General features: G+C 48.3%; 1 protein-coding gene across 1 annotated transcript in view; it reads left to right on the top strand.

The window, feature by feature from the left end:
• The window catches only part of MPHOSPH10 (M-phase phosphoprotein 10), a 223,162-nt gene that overhangs the window by 178,286 nt on the left and 22,083 nt on the right, over positions 1-22,793 (top strand). The window contains exons 9-10 of the mRNA XM_078684919.1: positions 9,746-9,853; positions 10,379-10,612. Coding sequence (XP_078541045.1) covers positions 9,746-9,853; positions 10,379-10,612 — 342 coding nt within the window. The remainder of the gene's footprint in view (positions 1-9,745; positions 9,854-10,378; positions 10,613-22,793) is intronic.

Below are 22,793 nucleotides of genomic sequence, written 5' to 3'. Positions count from 1 at the left end.
TGCACAGAAATGGGGAGCTCCAGACGTGCCCACTGCAGACAGATGGGCTGAGCACATGGACATCCTGATGGTCACGGAAAGAACTGTGTATGCCCTTCGAGCTGCACCCCGCAAATGGAACAAGGTATGGACAGGGTGGAATGTTTACAGGGGGGAAATCTGTGAACCCTTACCGGAGGGAGATGACCTGGACTCCGAGGATGAGGAGGAGTGATGGTTGAGGCTATAGGGTTCTGATTCTCTGTGCTAATTGTGGCGACGTGTTGGGATGACTGCACCGAGATAAGACAATAGGGCGGTGAGGCCTGTTAGGAGGAGGAGAAGTGTGCAACATAAATAAAAGTGATGACGCTGAGTTGGGGTGTGGGGGGGGGAATGTTTCTTGAAAGTTACAAGACATTTTTACAGGATGGGCATCGTGGCACGATTACTTAACATGTTAAGCAATACTGGTAACATGTGTCTGATGAATAGTAATACAAATGCAGGGTTTAGACAGACAGAATGTGATTATGATGTAACAGGTATGCCACAACAAATGATGCCGGTTTGGTCTTGTATAAATGTAACTATGCCGATTATCTGTATTGATCTCATTGACTACGATGCCTTTATATTAATAAAAGAATTTAAAAAAAAATAAAAATCGGGAGAGTAATGAACAGAATCCCTAGTAGAGCAGGAAAGTTAATGTATCACCCCACAGAACCACTGGCGCATCCTGTGGTCTTTTGGCCCACTGAGGCTCAATCAGTTGAGCAAGGCGTTCCTCCATCGGGCCCATAGCCTTCTCCACCGCTTGGTAGAACTTGTCATCCCAAAGGAGGTTAGATAACGGGTCCTCATACCCATTCCCTGAGGCCTCCAAGTAAGCGACAGTGACTTACCTAGCTTTTTCCTGCTAAGGCTAATGCAGCACACCACAGTGTCTGTAGTATTCAGGCTTTTGATGAAAGTTTTTGGCCCAAAACTATTTCCAGCATGCCATACAGGCAGGGGATATGGGCAGACCAGAGGCTGCAGTTGAGGGTCTGGATTTGACGTGTCCAAAGCTACCCTGTAAATTGGGTCTGAGCCCTGGGAAAACTTCCCCCTTAGCGCCAAAATTAGGAGGGGTAATGTGCATGGGAACATGATCCCTGAACTGATCTCGCCGATCACCAAAAATAAAACTGACTCCAGGAGGGTGTTACTCAATCAGGAAATACCAACCCTTACTCGGGCATCAAGGCTCTTAAATGCTGCAGAGATCATCAGTACAGACCTCGCTTAACACCGGGCGTCAGTCTCCAAGCTACAGGCTCTCGGTCACCGGTACTGCATGTGTGCGATCCTGTCAGCTTTGAAACTGACAGGAATCATGTGTCCCGGAGGCCGTGTGCCATGTGGCGGGCGGAGGACCGCACCGCGGCGCTGCACAAATTAATAATTGGCCACGGAGGAGCGAGTGAAACACTCCCCGGCCGGGAAACGATCAGCGCAAAGCGGCGTTCCACACACACAACACTTAGTAATGAAATAGCGCTGGTCTCAAAACGTATTGCAGATAGAGTAACAGCGCGACTTATTTGAGGCCGCAGCAGCAAAAAAAGGGGAGGGGGGGGGGAAATCAGAGCAGAAAGCGTAATATTCCTCGGTCAGCTGGGCCCTGATTGGCTGCACCAAGGACTACAGGTATGTTCCGATTGTCCATGTTTTGAACTGTGTTCCCAGTGTCTCATGGGACTATTAGCTTTTCACATTTTTCACCTTTGAATGAAAAGTTGGAAAGAAAGTTTTGTTAAAGGCTGCTATGATGATAAAGCAGAGAGAGGGTAGCATAATCCTTGCCTGCGGTCCTGCCTTAGAATTAACTTTCTTCTCCAAAATGAAGTTATGCAAGCTGTGAGCTGCTAAGGTATGAAATCACATGTTCTCGTTTTGAGCTTCATGTGATTGAATGTTACAGCCGCACAATTTTCGTTAGATGGGAAATTTCCTTTTTGTTCCTAACACCGTTTTTAGTTTGACCACCAAAAAGCGACAATAGTTCGCAATCGTTTTTCAGTTTTTTTCCATGCGTTTAGCGCACCTAATTGCACGGGGTCTAAACGGCCAATCCATGCTTGCTTTTTGGTCCATTCTTTTATTTCTGTTCGGTCTTTTAGTTCTTTAGAGATTACCAGTGCCACATATTTAAATTAAGACTCTATACTGTTAGATAAACACTGCTGTTTTCCTACAACAGTTCATGTTTGGGTTACATGCATCATTACTTTTCATCTACTTTTTTTAGTTCATGTTCCGCATTTGAAATCTCTGCTTTTCATCTACGCCACCACAAGCCATCACTGATTATTCTCTTATAAGCATCCTGCACCAGTTGGAGATCTTTTCTGTCAAACCTTTGGAGATATGCTACTTATCCTACAAACGTTGCCCTTTTTTAAGAGTTGGCCAATGAAATACCCTGCATGCTACCTGTAAATCTTGCTACTAAGGCTATTATTGATGGCTCAAATCCTCTAAAAGAACTGAAATCAATATGTCCTTCGCTACAGTAAATTCAAATACTTATCCTGTCTAGAACATAGTAATATTTATCATTATTTGCGAAGAAAGTGCTGTAACATTTGGGAAAACGATTCCAGAGACCTGTCCATATGCCAGACATCTGTTGGCAATTGCATTCTTTGATGGTCTTTTGGATTACAGTCCGCCAAACTTACCTGTGATCGCTTTCATCCAGTGTGTTGCCTTTCACACTGCAGCAAAGTCTTTTTTTCACCCTTGTGAAATTAGCATGTGTTCGTCCTTCCCTTGTTTGCGTCTATCCTTAATTTTCTTGTTATGCTACCAGTGTAGGCGTAGCTAGATTCCAGTGGGATTCCACTGTTTGAGTCACAGTGCTAACTCTGGCTAAAAAGAAAGAAAAGGCAAATACTAACAAGCGTGTGTTCATGACTGTGGAGATCAACTTTGCATAAAGTTTGTAAATGGTTTACTGGTAATGTAATTGAGGCCCAGTAGTCCTTAAACTTAAGATAACTTATCCAGTATTAGGGGTGTCTTTCATAGATTCACATGCCTGAATCATTCCCCGTCGTCGAGACGGGAGCCTCCGGTATATAGAAAAGTAATGTCCTATAGACATACATAAAGAAGAATAGGCCTAAGGGCCTCACCTTAGTATCCTTGTCCTTATGCAAAAAGGAACAAACTCTTAGAGCCAGCCAATCAGCTATCACCTCCCTCTAGAACCTTCCTGGCAGGAGCCTCAGTCTCTCAGATTTTCTACCGCACGTTGTGCTAGGGAGTCTCCAGCCTGAGCTCTCCTCAGGATTTCTTCTAAACCTACTTTTTCACTTGTGACAAGGATTTCCTTCTCAAATTCTTCAACTGAGATACTTCAGACTCTTCTCTTGCAGTAAGTGAGTTCTTTCCTTACAATTTTAAGGAATGTCTGGATCCCAGAAGAAAGCCCTTTTCAGGGCCTGCTCTTCTTGTGGGAAGAAAAGGCTCCATGTGGAGGACAAGCATGACCTGTGCTTATATTGCCTTTATCCGGACCACGTCCCCAAAGACTGTAAAATATGTCGCTCTTTCCCTAATAAGACCTTGAGGGATAGGGAAGGTCGACTTCTAATTTGGCTGGACAGGCTTAAACAGAGGGATAATGTGGAGTCCTCGGAGGGTAGCTTCTCCATGACCTCGGAAGTCTCCCTCAAGAGGCCAAGGGGGGACCCCCCTGGCCCCTCAGACACTCCTCCTATGAAGGTACAAAAGAAATCTTCAGAGGCAAAATCTACAACTTCTTCAGTGTCTGACAAAGGCTCTCATGCCTTTAAGAAGCCTGCGCACTCATCCACTAAGCCTGCATCATCTTCAACACTTAAAAGAGCTGTGACGCCACCCGCCGTCCCCACAACGACGACGCCGGTGTCGACGACGGCGTCGTCTATTCTCGCCTCGACGACGACCACCCCATCATCGTCGTCGGCGGGTAGACCTATACCATCTGTCATACTGCCAAAGCCGTCGTCGACGACAACACCTTCGACGACGAAGTTGGGCCCATCGACGAAGAACCCATCGACGATGAAATCGGGACCGTCGACGACGACACCGTCGACGAGGAACCCATCGACGATGAAGACTGGTACGTCGACGGCGTCAACGAGAAGTCAGCCGTCGACGGGAGAATCGACGCCGAGACCGTCGACGAGGCATGACTCGTCGACGAAGAACGAATCGTCGACGAGCGCATCGAGGACGTCGTCGACGAAGACCTCGTCGACGACGAGGATCTCGTCTGCGGAACCACCGACGACGGAGCTCATGCCGTCGACGACAAGACCGTCGACGGGAGGGTCGTCTACGTACCGGGACGACGCTGCACCATGGAAGAGGTCCAAACTAATAGAATCATCGTCATGGACCTTACCACCACCGACATCACCGAGCAAGGTGCCTAAAAAACTAATCACACCGGAAACAACATCCCCAGGCAAAGTACAAAGCCATTTACCTTCTGAGATTCTCCAGAGTGAAGAATCGGAAGAGGACATCACGACTCGGGCTACGTCCATTTCAGACCTTCATGTGAAATGCCAAAGCACTGATGAGGAACAAGAGGAACTGGTCTACCAGGAACACTCTTTCCAAGCTCATGTACGGACGGAAGTGACCCCGATGGTGTGCCTTCCTGCTTCCATCGTGGATGACCTTAAACATCTTATCCAGGACTACAAACAACGTTTCCCGGAAGCGCAGACAACTGAGGCAGGGGGCCCGACGCCGGCTACATATGCACCACCGGCAGCCCCAAGACAGACGCGACCACCTCCGCAGACTTACCATGAGACAGTCTCGCCTCAGGTGGTGGAGTCCTCAGATGAGGAAGCTGAGGAAATGGAAGAGGGCGAAGTCCATGAGGATCGCACGGATCAGGACGACGACGAGGAGTATGTGGCACCCTCCCCAGCTTCGCCCCAACCGCGCCAGTCGGACTCTCCGACCAGTGGACATTGGCGGTTTCCATAAGATAATGGAACGGGCAGCAAAGCGTTTTCACATGGAGATGGAAACGACGGAAACCGAATGTTTCTTACATGACTTTAAGGAACAAACTAAAAAGATCACAAAGTCGATTCCAATTATAGACTTTCTCTGGGACCAGGGAAAGAAACTGATGTCCACGCCGGCCTCCATACCTGCGGTGGTTCCACGCCTGGACAAGAAATACAAAGCTCCCACCAAAGCGGCAGCTTGTTTCAATGGGCACCCGAAACCAGATTCGGTGGTGACCCAGGCAGCCCAGAAGAATTCCCGCAACCCTTCCTCTCCCTTGTCAGCCCCACCGGACAAGGAAGGAAGAAAGTTGGATACCATCGGGAAAAGGTTCACCACTAAGTCAGCCATGACAATCAAGGTTGCCAACTCTATAGCCCTGTTGGGACGTTATAATCGCCAGCTGTGGGAAGATATAGTCCCTTATTTGGCGGAGCTGCCAGATACAGTTGAGGACGAGGTCAAGGCACTGCTCTCGGAAGGACAAACCTCGGCAGCGGAGATCATCGACTGTGCCATAGATGGACCATGACTGGCTTTCGCCAATTAGCTGGAGCAGCAGTCCTGCGGCGCCAGGGCTGGCTTAAGGCTACTTCATTTAGGCAAGAAGTACAAACGAAGGTGCTGGACATGCCCTTCGACGGACAACATCTTTTTGGAGCCACAATTGACGAAGCGCTCCAGACCATCAAAAAAGACACCGATACGGCTAGAGCACTGGGTACGCTGCAGGCAAGAAACCAGTCCTTTCGGGGTAACAGGTCCAGAGGTCAGCCCTCCTACAGGAGGTCCTTCCAGAATAGATCCTCATATTCCTACCAAAATAAATCGCAGTATCCACCGAAGCAACAGCAGAGTTGCCAAACTTCGTATGGAAGATCGAACTTCCGAGGAAAGAACCAGAGGAGGGGCACTGGCGGACGCCAGTGACCGATTACTCCAGCCAGTCCAGCAACAATATCCCTCATTAAAGATTGGAGGAAAGTTGACCGATTTCCTACAGAATTGGCATCTCATAACCACAGATCGGTGGGTCCTACAATTAATAAGATTCGGCCATTCCCTGGAATTCATCACCATCCCGCCTCCAACACCACCACGCAAACTGCCGCACAAACATCTACGGCCGTTGCTCCAGGAAATATCTGCGATGTTGAAGAAGGGAGCGATCGAGCTGGTTCCATCGTCTCAAAGAGGAAAGGGATTCTATTCCCGCTTCTTTCTTATTCGCAAGAAGGAGAAAAAGTGGAGGCCCATATTGGATCTCAGAGCCCTCAACTCTTTCCTAAAGAGTCAGTCGTTCAGGATGGTGACGATTCAAGAAATACTAGGCATTCTAGAAAAAGGAGATTTCATAACATCCTTAGATCTCCAGGATGCCTACTACCACATCCCGATACTCAACGGGCACAGAAAATTCCTAAGGTTCGAGGTGGCAGGACACCACTACCAATTCAAAGTTCTGCCGTTTGGCCTCAAGTCCGCACCGCGGATTTTCACGAAGTGCCTTTCCCCTGTGGCAGCCTTTCTACGTCAAATGGGTCACCAGGTCTTCCCTTACCTCGACGACTGGCTGGTGAAAGCACCCTCAGCGACAGGCGCAACCGCATCCTCCAACGCCTGCACCAATCTCTTTCTGCAGCTAGGATTGACTCTCAATCTCGAGAAATCCTGCATGACCCCAACCAGACACATCTCCTTCCTTGGGGCGACCTTGGACACGGAATGTGCAAAAGCATTCCCTTCAAAGGAACGGAAACACAAGATCATATCTCTGGCCACGGCGGTGGCATCAAGAAAGACCATGAGAGTTCGAACTTTCAAATCACTATTGGGCATGATGTCGTCCTGTATACTCCTCATCCCGCACTGCAGGCTCAGGATGCCCCATTGCAAGAAGCCCTCGCATGCCAATGGACTCAGAGTACAGGTTCTTTCGAGGACATAGTGAGAGTAACACCACAAATGTCCAAGACCCTGCAATGGTGGTTGAACCACAGGAATCTGTCGGCAGGCCTACCATTCCTACTTCCAGCAGCACCTTTGGTGATCACCACGGACGCCTCCCTGGAAGGATGGGGAGCGGTCCTCCAGGACCTCCAAGTAAGCGGCAAATGGACAGAGCAGGAGTAGCAATTCCATATAAACTTTCTGGAACTGCGAGCTGTGTTCCTGGCACTGAAGGCCTTTTTACCACGTATCCAGAACTCCCAGGTGCTCGTCAGAACAGACAACACCACGACGATGCACTACCTGAACAAACAGGGAGGAACGCGTTCGCTCACTCTATCACGCGAATCGCAAGGAATCTGGAACTGGCTAGTGCTCCAGGGGATCACGCTCAAAGCGGACTATGTCCCGGGCAAGGACAATACCATTGCGGACGCTCTCAGCAGACAGACGTCTCTCACTCACGAATGGGAGCTCGACCAGAGTACATTGGATCAAGTATTCTCAGAATGGGGAGTCCCAAGGATCGACCTGTTTGCCACCAGGGAGAACGCCAAATGCCCAAACTACGCAAGCTGGCGTCCCCAACCAAGGTCACTCGGAAATGCCCTTTCCATCGGTTGGTTCGGCGTATTTGCGTACGCTTTTCCGCCATTCCCGATGATTCCCAGGGTCCTCAGGAAGATGAAGGCAGAGCCTTGTACCCTGATCCTAATTGCCCCGTTCTGGCCGAGGCAGCACTGGTTCTCGGACCTTCATCGCCTCTCCATCAGGACTCCGATTCGTCTGAAACAGCACCCAACCCTGCTGACAATGTCCAACGGACAGATCCAACACCCGAACCTACAATCGCTCGGATTATCAGCCTGGCTCCTGAGCACAGAGAATTCTGTCATCTAGACATCCCGCAAGAATGCAGGGAGGCACTGGCGAAAGCAAGAGCGGACAGTACCAACAGAACGTACTCTCTAAAGTGGAAACGTTTCTGCATATGGTGTGTGGAACACGGACTGTCACCTCTCCAGGTTACTCCTGTACAGATCTTGCCATACCTTCTACACTTGGCTCAGTCAGGGTTGGCACATGCATCTATAAAAGTTCATTTGGCTTCAATTTCACGATTCACTAGGTCCTCGAAGGCCCCTTCGCTGTGGTCCAGTAGGCTTGTTAAACAGTTCCTCAAAGGCCTATATAGATCCTACCCAAGACCTAGAAGGATCCCACCTACATGGCATCTAAATTTGGTCCTCACCCAACTTATGAGGCACCCTTTTGAACCCATTCATCGAGCACCCATCAAGTACATCTCATGGAAGGTGGCTCTTCTGCTCGCTCTAACATCTGCCAGGAGAGTCAGCGAGTTACAAGCCCTGTCCATTCAGGAACCATTCATGCAATTTAAACACGACAGAGTGGTGCTGAGGATGAATCCCAAGTTCATACCGAAAGTGCCTTCAGACTTTCACCTTAATGAGCCGGTGGTTCTACGTTCCTCCTTTGCAAACCCTTCCACTGCAGCAGAAAGGACGTTACACTCCTTGGACCTCAAGCGGTGTATAAAGTTTTACTTGGACAAGACAAAAGACTTCAGGAAGTCGTCACAGCTTTTTGAGGCCTACAGTAGACCAAGACTGGGTCTACCTCTAACGAAACAGAGTATCTCAAGGTGGATCTCTTCAGCGATAGCATTCTGCCATGAGAAGGCCGGCCGGCCGTTGAATGCTACTGTTCAAGCACATTCCACAAGAGCAATGTCCACATCAGCAGCGCTGTTCGCTGGAGTGCCGATTCTGGACATATGCAGAGCAGCGACGTGGAAGTCACCGCATACATTCGCCAGACACTACTGCCTGGATGTTGAGCTTCTGCAGGATGCAGCAGTGGGTCAGGCGGTGCTTAGACATCTATTCCAGTGAGGTGAGCCTTCCTACATCCCGCCATCCTGGTATGCACATCTCTTTCTATTTGGTTATGTTGATGTATGCTAATGGTCACAGTCGCATGATACTAAGTGTATTCTCTAACTGATTATGTGCCATCATTGCACCAGAAATGTGCATAATATATTGCTAACTACTCTGATTCAGGCATGTGAATCTATGAAAGACACCCCTAATACTGGATAAGAAATGCGTTACTTACCTGTAACAGCAGTTATCCAGTATTGGTGTCTTTCATAGATTCACATGCAACCCTCCCGCCTCCCCTGGAAGGACTCACGTTCTCTCTACCTGCATTACGCCTACCTAGCTTGGTGCGTACGAAAATCTGAGAGACTGAGGCTCCTGCCAGGAAGGTTCTAGAGGGAGGTGATAGCTGAGGGAGGTGATAGCTGATTGGCTGGCTCTAAGAGTTTAGTCCTTTTTGCATAAGGACAAGGATAGGCTACTAAGGTGAGGCCCTTAGGCCTATTCTTCTTTATGTATGTCTATAGGACATTACTTTTCTATATACCGGAGGCTCCCGTCTCGACGACTGGGAATGATTAAGGCATGTGAATCTATGAAAGACACCAATACTGGATAACTGCTGTTACAGGTAAGTAACACATTTCTTTCTGATAATGGGATAACAAAGTAAGACATTGCCTTAATCATTTGCTATGTAGCCAGTCGTACATCTAAGGTAGTTGAGTTCAAGTAGTATATTGCTTCTGTAAAATGGCCATGTCCTATCACAAGTGATAGATGTGTGTTCTGAAGTCCGTAATATGAATAATAATGTACGTTTGTATTTTTCTTTCAAGTCTATACCAGAAGTTAAGATAGTCTCCAATCTGCCAGCGATTACCATGGAAGAGGTAGCACCAGTGCATGTCAGCGAGGCAGCCCTCTTGGCTCCAGAAGAGGTCAAGGTAAGTGCATTAAAAGCCCAGCATTCAGTATCATCATGCTAATAGCTTCGCTAGTCCCATTACCACAACCTGAGTGAAGAGTAGTAATGAGTAACTTCTTGTGAACGCACACAAAAGCATACAAAAATGTTATGGTGGAATGCTTGAATTAATGACGGGGATATTTTTTTCGCCTCCGAGTTCTGAGTGACTTCATAGACAACTCCGGCTTCGCTCTTGTTGTCTATTTGATGTGACTTAGAAACACTCAGTGAAAAGCATCCCCATAATCCACAAAATTGGTAAATTCACTATTACGCATCTATAATTCTATATGTTTTGATACACTGAAGAACCTAAGAGTGCCACTCTGAGTGGTATTAATGCAAATGTATTTTTAAGCACCTCACGCAGAAATGCATGTATTGCGTACTAACTCAGGACATCTTAGTAGTAAAGTGACTACCAAAGTGGAAGGGATGTGCAATTTGAAAAGCATAGTTAAGTTAATAATTTTGTAAACTGATGAAAATGTTTCTTCCATAGGAAAAAAACAAAGCTGGAGATCTAAAGGCAGATGCTGAGAAGACCAGCACAGATAAGAAAAGAGAAAGGAGAAAGAAAAAGCTAACAAAACGTATAAAACTAAGAGAGAAAGAGAAGCATCAGAAGCTCAAGGAGAAGATAAAACCTCAAGAAGGATATAAGAAACTAAGTAAAAAAGCTGCCGCAGAAAAATTAAAGACACTAACGAAGGACGGAAAAACAAAATTATTAGCCGTAAGACACTTTCTGAATTTTATATAATGTAATACTTATAACGATCTGCTGCTTTAATCCTAATTACATCTGTTTTTTTACTTTCACAACGCTTTCTCACCTGTTGTGTTGACTTTGCTTTGTGCAGTTTGTGTGGCAATCCTATATATCCGATATATGCTGCAATCCACTTTCAGAGAATATACCGGTATTGCAGTCCATTGCGGTTGGAGATTTGTGCTCATTTAGTTCCCTATTACGCATGGCCTGGTATTTCCTTTAGTCTGCAAGCGGACGGTTTTGGGTGAAGTGGGTTAACAAATGGTACAGCTTTACAAAATGCGATAGTCTCAAATTTCTTTAACCGGGGATGAATCCTCCTGGTAACACATATGGGACGGAACCACTATATATGGTGTATCTCCACCCCCTTTGTGCCACACCTAGTAGATGCGGCTCCCGCTGCCTGAGGGAGCCTTTTCACCCTGGTGGGGGTAAGATATGGCCAGTGTAGGACACACATTTCACATATCAGCTCTATGATTTTTGTCCAGTCTCCCTCAGGAATCTATTCTCCCAGGTCCCTCTTACATTGTTTCAGGAGGTCATCCAGGGGTTTAATATATTTCCCTTAGCACTTTGTAAAAACAGGAAACTGCCTTGAAGGTCCCAGACGTCATACTTATTAATTGGCAACTCCGGTTAGTAGGGGGTTCCACCGTACCCACCCCCTAGTGTTTCCGAATCTCCCCTGACACCGTTCAATGAAGCAAATAGTCTCCTCGCGGGAGGTGAAATTCTAACCTCATGTCTTCGAATGAGAGTAACTCATCTGCTCTGGATAAATCCCCTATTCGAGCTATAACAGCAGCAGTCCACTCCGACAGTCCCCACCAGTATCCCCCATGGGGTAATTCCTTTAGGATGTGTAGGGGCTTATCATGCGGGAACCGCATGCATGTTTATTGTAAGCACCTTAGCTAACTGCACTATAAAACCTGGAGCTTTGCAGAGTCCCATCTCCCCCCAAAGTGGTCATCAGACAGCAAGAAGCAACTGGATTAGCTACTGGAGCCTGGGCCTGAATGGTCCCACTTCCTGCCCCAGAGTCTTTCTGTTGTACAGCCAGTGGATGAACTCCTGCATCTCCACTGCCAGGTAATAAGATTTATTTCCTCCCGAAAGTGCACAAACATCCCACTAAACCACCAGGAGGCCAATAATCTCGGCGAAGGGAGCACTACTTGAACCCATGGCAAACTATCTGGATGTGTTCCTGTTACCATATGTGAAAGGTCTCACTTCATATATTCAAGATACGGGCGACTTGCTGAGACGGCTGCAGGAAACTCCTTGGTAGTCGACCTACAAGCTAATCACGATGGATGTGATATCACTATACTCCAATATCCAAAGTGACATTGGTTTGAAAGCTTGTGAACATTTTCTGATGGACAGAAACATTCAATTTGCTGACCACAACAACATGCTTTTAGAAATGATCCAAATGTGTTTAGAACAAAATGCAATTCTCTTTGGGGAACAAATGTTTCGTCAATCAAAAGGAACCGCGATGGGCTTCTCTTTTAGTCCATCGTATGCTTGCCTGACCATGGGATTATGGGAGAAGACCTGGGCATGGAACCATGAGAGCGATCATTTTGTCAGCAAAACCATTGCCTGGCTAAGATATATTGACGACCTGCTACTGATATGGGACGGAACAAAAAGTGAATTCGCGGAGTACTTCAAAATACTAAATAATTCCAATTTCAAACTCAAATTCACATATGACATAAGCGAAGAGAGGGTGGTGTTTTTGGATACGGAGATTTTCATCCAGAACAACAAAGTGCATACGACTCTACACCGCAAGAGCACTGCCACAAATGCGGTTTTGCATGCTCAAATCTTTCATCAACCCAGCTTGATTAAAAATATCCCGTATGGGTAATTTTTGAGAATAAAAATAATCTGTTCGAAAGAGGAAAAATGGATCAAACATCAAAAACAAGCAGCAATTAGATTTGAAAAAAGAAAGTAATATCCGGGAACCATCAAAGCTGCCTTAAATCGAACACTGTCAGTAAATAGAATGGAACTACTAAAAGAAAAACAAGTGCAAGAGAATAACGACAAGAAAATACGACTAATTACCACATACTCCACGGCGAACCAACAAGTGACGAAAATCCTAAGAAAGAATTGGCATATACTCCATATGGATACTACAACATCAGAAATCGTGGGAAATCATCTCGAGATAACCTATCGGAGGGCCAAGAACTTAAGGGATCAGTTGGTCCACAGGCATTTTCAACCACAAAAGAAACCAGAAACATGGTTAAAACCATAAGGATTCTATACATGTACAAGCTGTAAGGTGTGTTGTATTGCGCAAAATACCAAGGAAATAACAATGGCAAACAAAGGCACGTGGAGAATCCAACAACTAATCAATTGTAAAAGTCAATTCGTTATATACATCATTGAATATCCTTGCTCCCTGAAATATTTAGGGAGCACGAAAGGCGAATTGAAAAAACGGAATTTTTGCAGCGTGAATCTTTCTGGATTCACTATGCTGTGCATTATTCCGCGGTCTTGTGGTTGGGTCCGGATTCGTAGTCTTTTCTTTGTGTTTTTTTTTTTTTTTTTCTTTGCCCAGGTGGGCGTCGGCGTCGCACCCCCTTTGGGTGTATTTCCGGTGACGTCGGCATGCTTCCTGCGGAAGCTCCCACTCTTGGGCGCCATCTTCAGATTCTTTTTTTCCGCGGTCGGGTCTGGATCGTTCCCGTTTGGGCTCCAGACATTTTTGGAGAAAGAAGAAAGAAAATACAGAAAAGACGAGGAGAAGTCATCTGAAGACTCCAGGGGACTTCACCGACGAAAGACAAGCAAAGATAAGGCGTTTTCCATCCAGATCTTCGACGACCGTCGACGAACACGCGACCAGAGAGGCCCTGGACGCTCGAGGATGGACAACACGCCGTTCAAGTTCTGCCGTAACTGCCACCACAAGTACGCGCAGAAGGACCAGCACCCGGTATGCAACCTTTGCCTACCGGTGGACCACGAAAGCGGAGACTGCAACGCCTGTTCCGCCTTCACCCCGAAGACCCTTCGTGTGAGAGAGAGGCAGAGGGTAGCACACGCCGCCCTGCAGGGGAAGGCCCCGACCCCGTCGCTCTACGAGCTGGGGATGTCCTCCGAGGAAGAAGACAACGCTGCCGCCGAAGACGACAGCTACACGGTCGTAGAGACCGATTACACGAAGACTTCTGACAAGGTAGGAGACTCTTCGGCCCCCAAGAACCCGAGAGACTCTGAGTCTCGAAAAATCGAGGGCAAGACCCCGAAAGCGCCGACGCCAAAAAAGGCGGCGTCCGCGACTACTCCCAGGCCCAGCGGATCCTCAGAGAAGGAGTCCCCGGCGCCGAGAGCTGCTGATCAGCAGAAGACGTCGAAAATCGTCCCCGAAAAGGATCGATCGACGAGGGAGAAAGACCCGAAACTGTCGACGACGACCAGAGACCCGATATCCGGTTCGACGTCGAAAACTTCGACTCCGAGAGGCACGGCGACGAGCCATCCGTCGAAGAGAGCGGCGGAACCATCCGACGCGGAACACGCGGCCGAGATGGAAAAGAAAAGAAGGCGCCTCGAGGCAGAAATGGAGAACTTCATGCAGCGGAAAAAAGATTTCGACGCAAGGATGAAGGCCTTCACGATCCCTCACAAGACCAAGCCACCAGTGCTGGAGGCGGTCGAGGAGGAAGAAGAAGAGGTCGCCGAAGTCACCGAGCAAGACCAGGACGTCGAGGTGTTCGACGACCAGGAGGAGTACGAGAATCCCCACGAGAGCTACAGCTATGGGGAGGAAGATGAGGGCAGGACAGACACAGAGTCGGCGCCCTATGACCTTCAGGAGGTAGATTACATCGATGTCGACACCGACAGCCCGGAGGAGGTGGTCGACACCTACCCCTCGAGGCCCTCGCCGCCGGACGACATCGGGGCCTACAACGCGGTGATACAATCTGCCGCAGCAGCTTTCAAGCTCAAGCTCGACGAAGAGAAGCAGAAAGCAGACTTCCTTCTGGAAACATTGCTCCCAACACAAACGAGGAGCCAGTTCCTCCCGATGCTCGAGAGCGTCTTGGCTCAGGGGAAGGAAGCTTTCAGGGAGCCCGCAACATGCAAGGCAGTAACTCCCAGAACTGAGAAGAAGTACAAGCATGCCGCAAAGGACCCGGCCTACATTCAGGGCACGGTCTCCGCAGACTCCATTATCACGGCCACAGCAAGGAGGAGGGCTAACGTACCCACTACCTCGGGCCCGCCACCGGATAAAGAGAGCAAAAGGATGGATCTGGTGGGCAGAAGGATCGAACGGAATGCCGCGACCCACTGGCGCATGGCTAATTCCAACGCCCTGGTAAACAGACACATGTACCAAATCATGGAGGGACTGGGGCAGTTGGTGAAGGACTTGCCCCAGGATGCCAAGCAGAAAGCCGAAAAGCTAATTGAAGAGGGGAAGAATGCTGCAAATTCTTGCCTTAAGACGGCCCTGGATGGGGCAGACACCGCCAGCAGGCTCATGATGATGGGCGTCACGGAAAGGAGACACGCCTGGCTCAGGATATCCGGTTTCAAACCGGAGGTGCAACACAGCATCCTGAACACACCGTTCAACGGCAGTACGCTTTTCGGACAAACAGTTGATGAGCAACTCAGCCAACTTAAGAAGGATAACGAAACAGCAAGATCCATGGGAGCATGCAGTTCAGAGGGAACAAGAGGGGCACCCCGTCACGGAGGCCCGGCGGAAGAGGCGGAAACCAGCCAGGTACATCACACCAGGCTTTCCAGCAAACGCACCAGGCAGACTCGCAGGGTCAGCAGGGCCATCAGAAACAGCCCTGGCAGTACCAACAAAGAGGCCAGTCCTTTCGAGGGAGAAATGGACGGGGACAAAATAGGAGAGGGGGCCAGCAGCCCACCTCCAAGTGACTTCAAAAAAATCCGTGTGCCCACCCACAAAAAAGATCCCAGGGGGCAGCACGTACAGATGGGTCAAGACAAACTAGACACCTACGACCACAGGACACCAGTGGGAGGAAGATTAAGATTCCACCTCCAGGAGTGGAGAGGAATCACATCAGACAAATGGATCCTCAACATTATCCAATTCGGATACTGCATAGAGTTGGAGGCGAGGCCAACAAGCAGAAAACCAAGAAGAAAGCCGCTAGCAAGCAAGCAGCTGCAGTGCCTTCAGGAAGAAGCAAAAGAACTCCTGCGGAAGCAGGCCATAGAAAGGGTACCCTTCAAGGAAAGAAACACAGGAGTATACTCAACATACTTCCTGGTACCAAAAGTAGACGAGACAATGAGGCCCATTCTCGATTTACGGTTCGTGAACAAATTCATAAGAACGCAAAAATTCAAAATGACCTCCCTGCAAGAGGTGCTCCCACAGTTGCAGACCGGGGACTTCATGGTCACTATAGACCTCAAAGACGCATACCTGCACATCCCAATGAACAGGAAGCACAAGCACATGCTCAGGTTCACCGTCGGAGAAAGCCACTACCAGTTCACGACACTGGCCTTCGGTCTAAAATCGGCACCAAGAGTTTTCACAAAGTGCCTCGCAGCAGTCGCAGCGCACCTAAGAAGGCAGGGAATACATGTATACCCTTACCTGGACGACTGGCTGGTGAAAGCAAACTCATACCAGAAATGCAAGCTGCACGCACATACAGTGACCAGCACGCTCATAAACCTGGGGTTCTCCATCCATTGGAAGAAATCATCAATGGAGCCGGAACAAGTGAAGATCTTCCTGGGAGCACAGATCAACACCTTACAGGGCAAGGTGTTCCCCAGCGAGAAGAGGGCGAGGGCGCTGGTGAAGGAAACTCGCCTCTACCGGAAGGGACAAGCTCGGACAGTGAGGACGGCGAGCAAGATCATGGGGATGATGGCATCATGCATCCACCTGGTACCGAATGTACGACTCCACATGAGACCCATTCAAGAATGGCTACAGGAGCAATGGTCACAAGCTACAGGCAGTTGGGAGGATCTAGTGGTTGTAACGCACGCAGTGCAGAAGGAGATGACATGGTGGACCATGGAGAACATAGCAAGGGGAAAGCCTCTAACGCCCCCAACGCCAACAGTGACCATCACCACAGACGCATCCCTGAAGGGATGGGGCGCTCACATGGAGGAGCTCAAGGTGAGGGGACTGTGGACACCGACGGATGCCACAAAGCACATCAATTACTTAGAATTGAAGACAATCTTCCTTGCACTGAAGGCCTTTCAAACAAGACTGTACAAGCACAAGGTATTGATACAAACAGACAACACCACTGCGATGTTCTACATCAACAAGCAGGGGGGCACACAGTCCGCACCGCTTTCAACGCTGGCGCAGGAGATATGGAGATGGGCCATCCCTCTCAAGATAGACCTGCTAGCCATACACCTACCAGGGAAGGACAACATACAAGCCGATTGGCTCAGCAGGCAGACATCGGCATCCCACGAGTGGGAGCTCAATGCTCAGGAGACAAGATACCTGTTCGACAGGTGGGGGACACCATCGGTGGACCTGTTTGCCACACGCCAGAATGCAAAATGCCAAAACTTCGCATCCAGGCAGCCCGAGGAGGGGACACTGGGGAATGCCCTATGGATAGATTGGTCAAGGACATTTGCCTACGCCTTTCCCCCGATACCACTGATGCACAGAGTACTGAGCAAGTGCAGAGCGAGCAACATGACACTGATACTGGTCGCACCGCAGTGGGCGAGGCAGACCTGGTACTCGCAGATCATGGAGATGACACAGTGTGCACCCCACAGATTCAGCAGGAGGAAAGATCTACTGTCCATGCAGAACGGAGAGGTACTGCATCCAGAGCCAGAGAGCATGAGCCTAGTAGCGTGGCTCCTGAGGACATAGAGTTCGCACATTTGAGACTACCAGAAAGCACCCTGAGGGTACTTCGGGAGGCACGAAGGCCCAGCACTCGAAAGTGCTACGTTGCGAAATGGAAAAGATTCACAATATGGTGCAGACAGGAAAGACTCCACAATAAGATGAAGAGGGACTCCACAGTGCTAAGGTACCTGACGCACTTACTGGAGAAGAACCTTAGCTCATCCTCGTTAAGAGTTCACTTGGCAGCGATAGTAGCCTACACAAGGGGAGAAACGTGCAGGAGCTTCTTCACATCACAGGTGGTGAAGAGATTCCTAGAAGGAGCGAAAAGGATCGCGCCACCCAAGCGGGTGCCGCCACCTGCATGGAACTTGAACACAGTCCTAACGGAACTCATGAAAGAGCCCTTTGAACCACTTCACAAGGCCTCCCTAAAGATGCTAACTATGAAAACAGCCTTCCTGGTTGCGATAACGTCCTTACGCAGAGTAAGCGAGCTTCAAGCGCTGACGCTACAAGAACCATACATACAAATACACAACGATAGAGTTGTGATGAGGACTGACCCACACTTCATGCCGAAGGTGGTATCCAATTTTCACATGAACCAGTCTATACAGATACCGAGTTTTTTCCAAAAACCCACAACCAGCGCAGAGAGAGCTCTGCACACCCTGGACGCCAGAAGGGCAGTCATGCACTACATTGAAAGGACAAAGGGGCACAGGAAAACGAAACAGTTTTTTGTGTCCTTCGCAAACAGCTTCATGGGCAAAGCAGTAACCAAAAGGACCATTGCACGATGGATCGCACAAACAATCCAACTCTGCCACAAACGGGCAGGACAGGAACTGGCTGAGGGGACACGTGCCCACTCCACCAGGAAGAAGGGCGCTACAATAGCCTTCCTGGCTAACACACCCATAGAGGACATATGCCTGGCGGCAACATGGGCTTCGGTGCACACGTTCACGAAGCACTACTGTGTGGACATACAAATGAACAAGGAAGCTCAAGTGGGACAGAAGGTGCTACAGCACATATTCAACACCCAACGCTCATCTTCCACCCAGCCGCCACAGAGATGAGAAACCGCTACAAAATCTATGCACAGCATAGTGAATCCAGAAAGATTCACGCTGCAAAACGAATAGTTTTCTTACCTGTCGGTGTAGTTTTGCAGCTTGAAGATCTTTCTGGATTCACTAGCGAACCCACCCACCTCCGCCAGAAAGATGAGGCTGGAGAGAGAAGAGGTGGTTAACTAAAGAATAGACTTTGAAAGTACAAAGCGGTAAATACAAACTAAGAAGAACATTGCCATTACTTCGGAAACGAAAGAAACACGGAAAAAAAGAACCCGAAGATGGCGCCCAAGAGTGGGAGCTTCCGCAGGAAGCATGCCGACGTCACCGGAAATACACCCAAAGGGGGTGCGACGCCGACGCCCACCTGGGCAAAGAAAAAAAAAAAAAAAACACAAAGAAAAGACTACGAATCCGGACCCAACCACAAGACCGCGGAATAATGCACAGCATAGTGAATCCAGAAAGATCTTCAAGCTGCAAAACTACACCGACAGGTAAGAAAACTATTCGTTAGAGCACGTTCGAGCAACGATCAACACTGACAGGAGCAATGCTGTTGCCAAACACATGGAGAGAGAACATGGTGGTAACTGGAAGGAACTCAAATTCTTTGCTGTGGGAAGTATGGGTGTACACCCGAGAGGAGGGATCGTGAAAAGACAATGCGGCAAAAGGAGTCAAAACACATCCTGAATTTCCGGACTTTAAGCCCGCATGGATTGAACCAGGATGAGGAATTACATTACCATCTCTGAGAACTGTCGTGTTTGGAAGCTCCCAAAAAGATGGGTTAAAATAGGAGCGGATAAGACAGACCTTCCTCCTTAAACTTTTTATGGCACATTACATTTTAAACTTCACATATCACACTGCTTAGATTCCACTAATTCTACACCGTACAGGGCACGAGCGAAGTTATAGGCAAGGGGTGGCCCAATGCAGGAACAACTTTTCGCTTTGTTCGCCATAAATTGGAAGGTATGCTCAGACGTGATTCCCTTGCTCACTTTGCCACTGGATTCAAGCAAGCCTGGCTGAAATGCCAGAAACCGGTCCTAGGAAGCTTGTTTCCGGTCCAGGGAAGGCATGGCTTGGCAGTTCGGGCTGGACTGTTCCCATGAGGCACAGGGTCAGACTGATTTGCATATGGCCATGTCTGAACTGGGGTGGCAGAGTGGGCTAAAGAACGGTGATGGATTAAACCCAGATCTTTTGACTGGGTGTGAGTGTTTGATTGGTTCAGATGCTCAGTCCATCACCACCCCGTTTTGTTCGCCATAAGTTGGAAGGGTATACTCAGACGAGAGTCCCTTGCTCACTTTGCCACTGGATTCAAGCAAGCTTGTCTGAAGACGGCTGAAATGCCAGAAACCGGTCCTAGGAAGCTTGTTTCCGGTCCAGGGAAGGCATGGCTTGGCAGTTCGGGCTGGACTGTTCCCATGAGGCACAGGGTCAGACTGATTTGCATATTGCCATTTCTGAACTGGGGTGGCAGAGTGGGCTAAAGAACGGTGATTTATTTATTTTATTTTGAAAGTTTTATATAGCGCGAACAAGAATAACAGAGCGCTTAACATATGCAAGGGAGGGTGGGTACAAGAGGGAGCATAAAATAAAATACACATAGTAATAGCAATCGGGAAAGGTCGGTAATACAGGTAAAATCAAAACAGCTGTGCACCTGGATCGAGCACGAATATAGATCGAAACAGAGTCTTAAAAGATCGTGGGTGGGAATTCAGGTAAATTTAGCCATGAGGATAGCTTTAACTTTTTTCTTAAAAAGAAAAGAGATGGGGATGAGCCTAGTTTCAGGAGGTAGTGAGTTCCAGATCCTCGGCGCCATTCCTGAGAAGGAGCGTTTGTAAGTTCTTTCCTTCCGGAATCTTCGTGGTTTCAGCAGAAGATTCTTTGCGCTTCTGGTGGATCTCGAGCCGCCTGAGATTGTCAGCTTCTGAGTGAGGTAGCTGGGTGAGTTCAGGTGTATAGCCTTGTGTGTCAGGCAGGCAATTTTCAGGTGTATTCTGGCTTCAAAAGGCAGCCAATTCAGGGACTTGAAGTCAGGGGTGATATGTGAATGTTTTTTTGATCCAGTGATGAGTCTCGCTGCCGCGTTTAGTGAGGCTCTCAGGGGTGCAGTTGTAGTTAGGGGAGGCCGCTGAGGGCGATGCTGCCGTAGTCTATGCGAGGGATGATTAGCGCTTGTACAGCAGTTTGGAAGTCTTTGGCTGGGAGGAAGGGTTTGAGTTTCCTCAAGGTATTTATTTGGAAGTTCGCTCCCTTGGTTGCCTTGCTGATATGCTGTTGCATGTTGAGACTGGCGTCAAGTGTTATACCTAGAGATTTTGCGGAGTCCACGATGGTCGGCTGGACATTGAGTGCAGTTAGGTGTTTCAGCCAAGTTTGAGTGTTGGATATTTTCGCAGGAGGTGAGATCAGAAGGAACTCCGTTTTCATGGCATTGAGTTTGAGGTGGTTATCGGCCAGCCATGCTTGGGTGCTTCTGATCGTTGAGTTCAGACGCATGATGTCTTTGGGGGATTGTAGTTTGAGGTACAATTGAGTGTCATCGGCGTACATGTGGAAGTGTACATTGGAAGCTTGTAGTAAGGAGGTGAGAGGTTCCATAACTAGGTTGAACAAAGTAGGGGATAGGCAGGAACCTTGAGGTACACCTAATGATACAGGTACTGGGGAGGACATCAAGTTGTTGCTCTTGAATTTCTGAGATCTGTTGTGAAGAAATGAGGTGAACCACTGAAGAACAGTCCCTGAGAGACCCATTCTTGTCTTTAAAAGTTCCAGTAAGTTCTCATGTTTCACAGTGTCGAATGCCGAAGAGAGATCAAGAAGGATAAGCAGGCAGGAGTCATTGTGATCTAAGATTTGGAGGGCATCGTCGATTATGTGAGTCATAGCCGTTTCGGTACTGTGCCCTGCTCGGAAGCCTGATTGGTGAGAGTTGAGGAGGTCAAACTGTTCTATGTGCTTTGTCAATTGTAGTTGAACGCATTTCTCCAACAGTTTGGCAAGAGTGGGAATGTTGGTGATAGGGTGGTAATTGTTTAGATCAGTGGGGTCAGCTGTTGGTTTCTTTAGTAAAGGTGTTACTTGTCCCACTTTGAGGGAGTCAGGTATCATTCCTTGCTGAAGCGAGCTATTGATAATTTTAGTCCAGAGTGGAAGGATGAACGGGGTGAAGTCTTTTACAGCGTTAGCGGGAAGAGGGTCACTGAGGTGATTTAAGGGTTTCAGGGTGCTGAGTAGGTTGCCAATTTCTTCTTCAGAGTACGTGTCAAAGGCTGACCATGTTGCATTGTTTTTTGGTTCATTGGATGTTGTGCAGTGGTGTTTGGAGTAGAGGTTTGCGTCAATGAGGAGATTGTTCCTTATGTTGTCAGTTTTTTGTTTAAAGAAAGCAGAGAAGTCTTCACAGGAAGGTGCATTGACCATGGTGTCGGCTGCTTGGGGTTGTTCCTTGCATTGGGATCGAATTATCTCAAACAATTTTCTTGGACGTTTTTTTGCTTGGTCGAGCTGGAGTCTGAAGAAATCCGACTTTGAGCGCTTTATTTTCCTGAAGTATGCGTTTCTCTTTTTCTTAAGAATTTTTAGGTGCTGTGCCGAGGGAACAGATCTCCATGTGCGCTCTGCCATTCGCATGGCCCGTCTGTCTTCATTGAGACTCCCGTTGTACCAAGGGTTAGAGATCTTGGAGGTGTCTCTTTTCAGTTGCATCGGTGCAGCCTCATTGATTATTGAGGTCATAGCGTTGTGGTATTGGTCAGTTAAGCACTGAACGTCCGTAACGTCGGACGGGGGAAGTAGGAGATTGCAGCTGTTAGGGGGTACGGTGTTTGGCTTGAGTTTCTTCAAGTCTCTTTTCCAAACTTTGGGCTTGGAGGATTGGACCGGGATCCGTTTCACTTTTTCGTTAATGTAGAAGGTGACAATATGGTGATCTGACCAGTCACAGGGTTGGATTGAATCATGTTGAATAGTGCCTTCTTTGGAGATGATGAGGTCAAGGATAGATCCTTTGTCATGGGTCGGGCTGTTGCAAATTTGGGTGAGGTCGGAGGCGCTAAGGTAATTTTTGAGGCTATTGACCACTGCGTCACTACCATCATTCCAGTGAAGATTGTAGTCTCCA

This window comes from Lissotriton helveticus, chromosome 3_2 (assembly GCF_964261635.1).
Source record: "Lissotriton helveticus chromosome 3_2, aLisHel1.1, whole genome shotgun sequence".
NCBI lineage: Eukaryota > Metazoa > Chordata > Amphibia > Caudata > Salamandridae > Lissotriton > Lissotriton helveticus.
The sequence above is the reverse complement of the archived record's forward strand: the minus strand, read 5'-3'. Positions and strand labels throughout refer to the sequence as shown.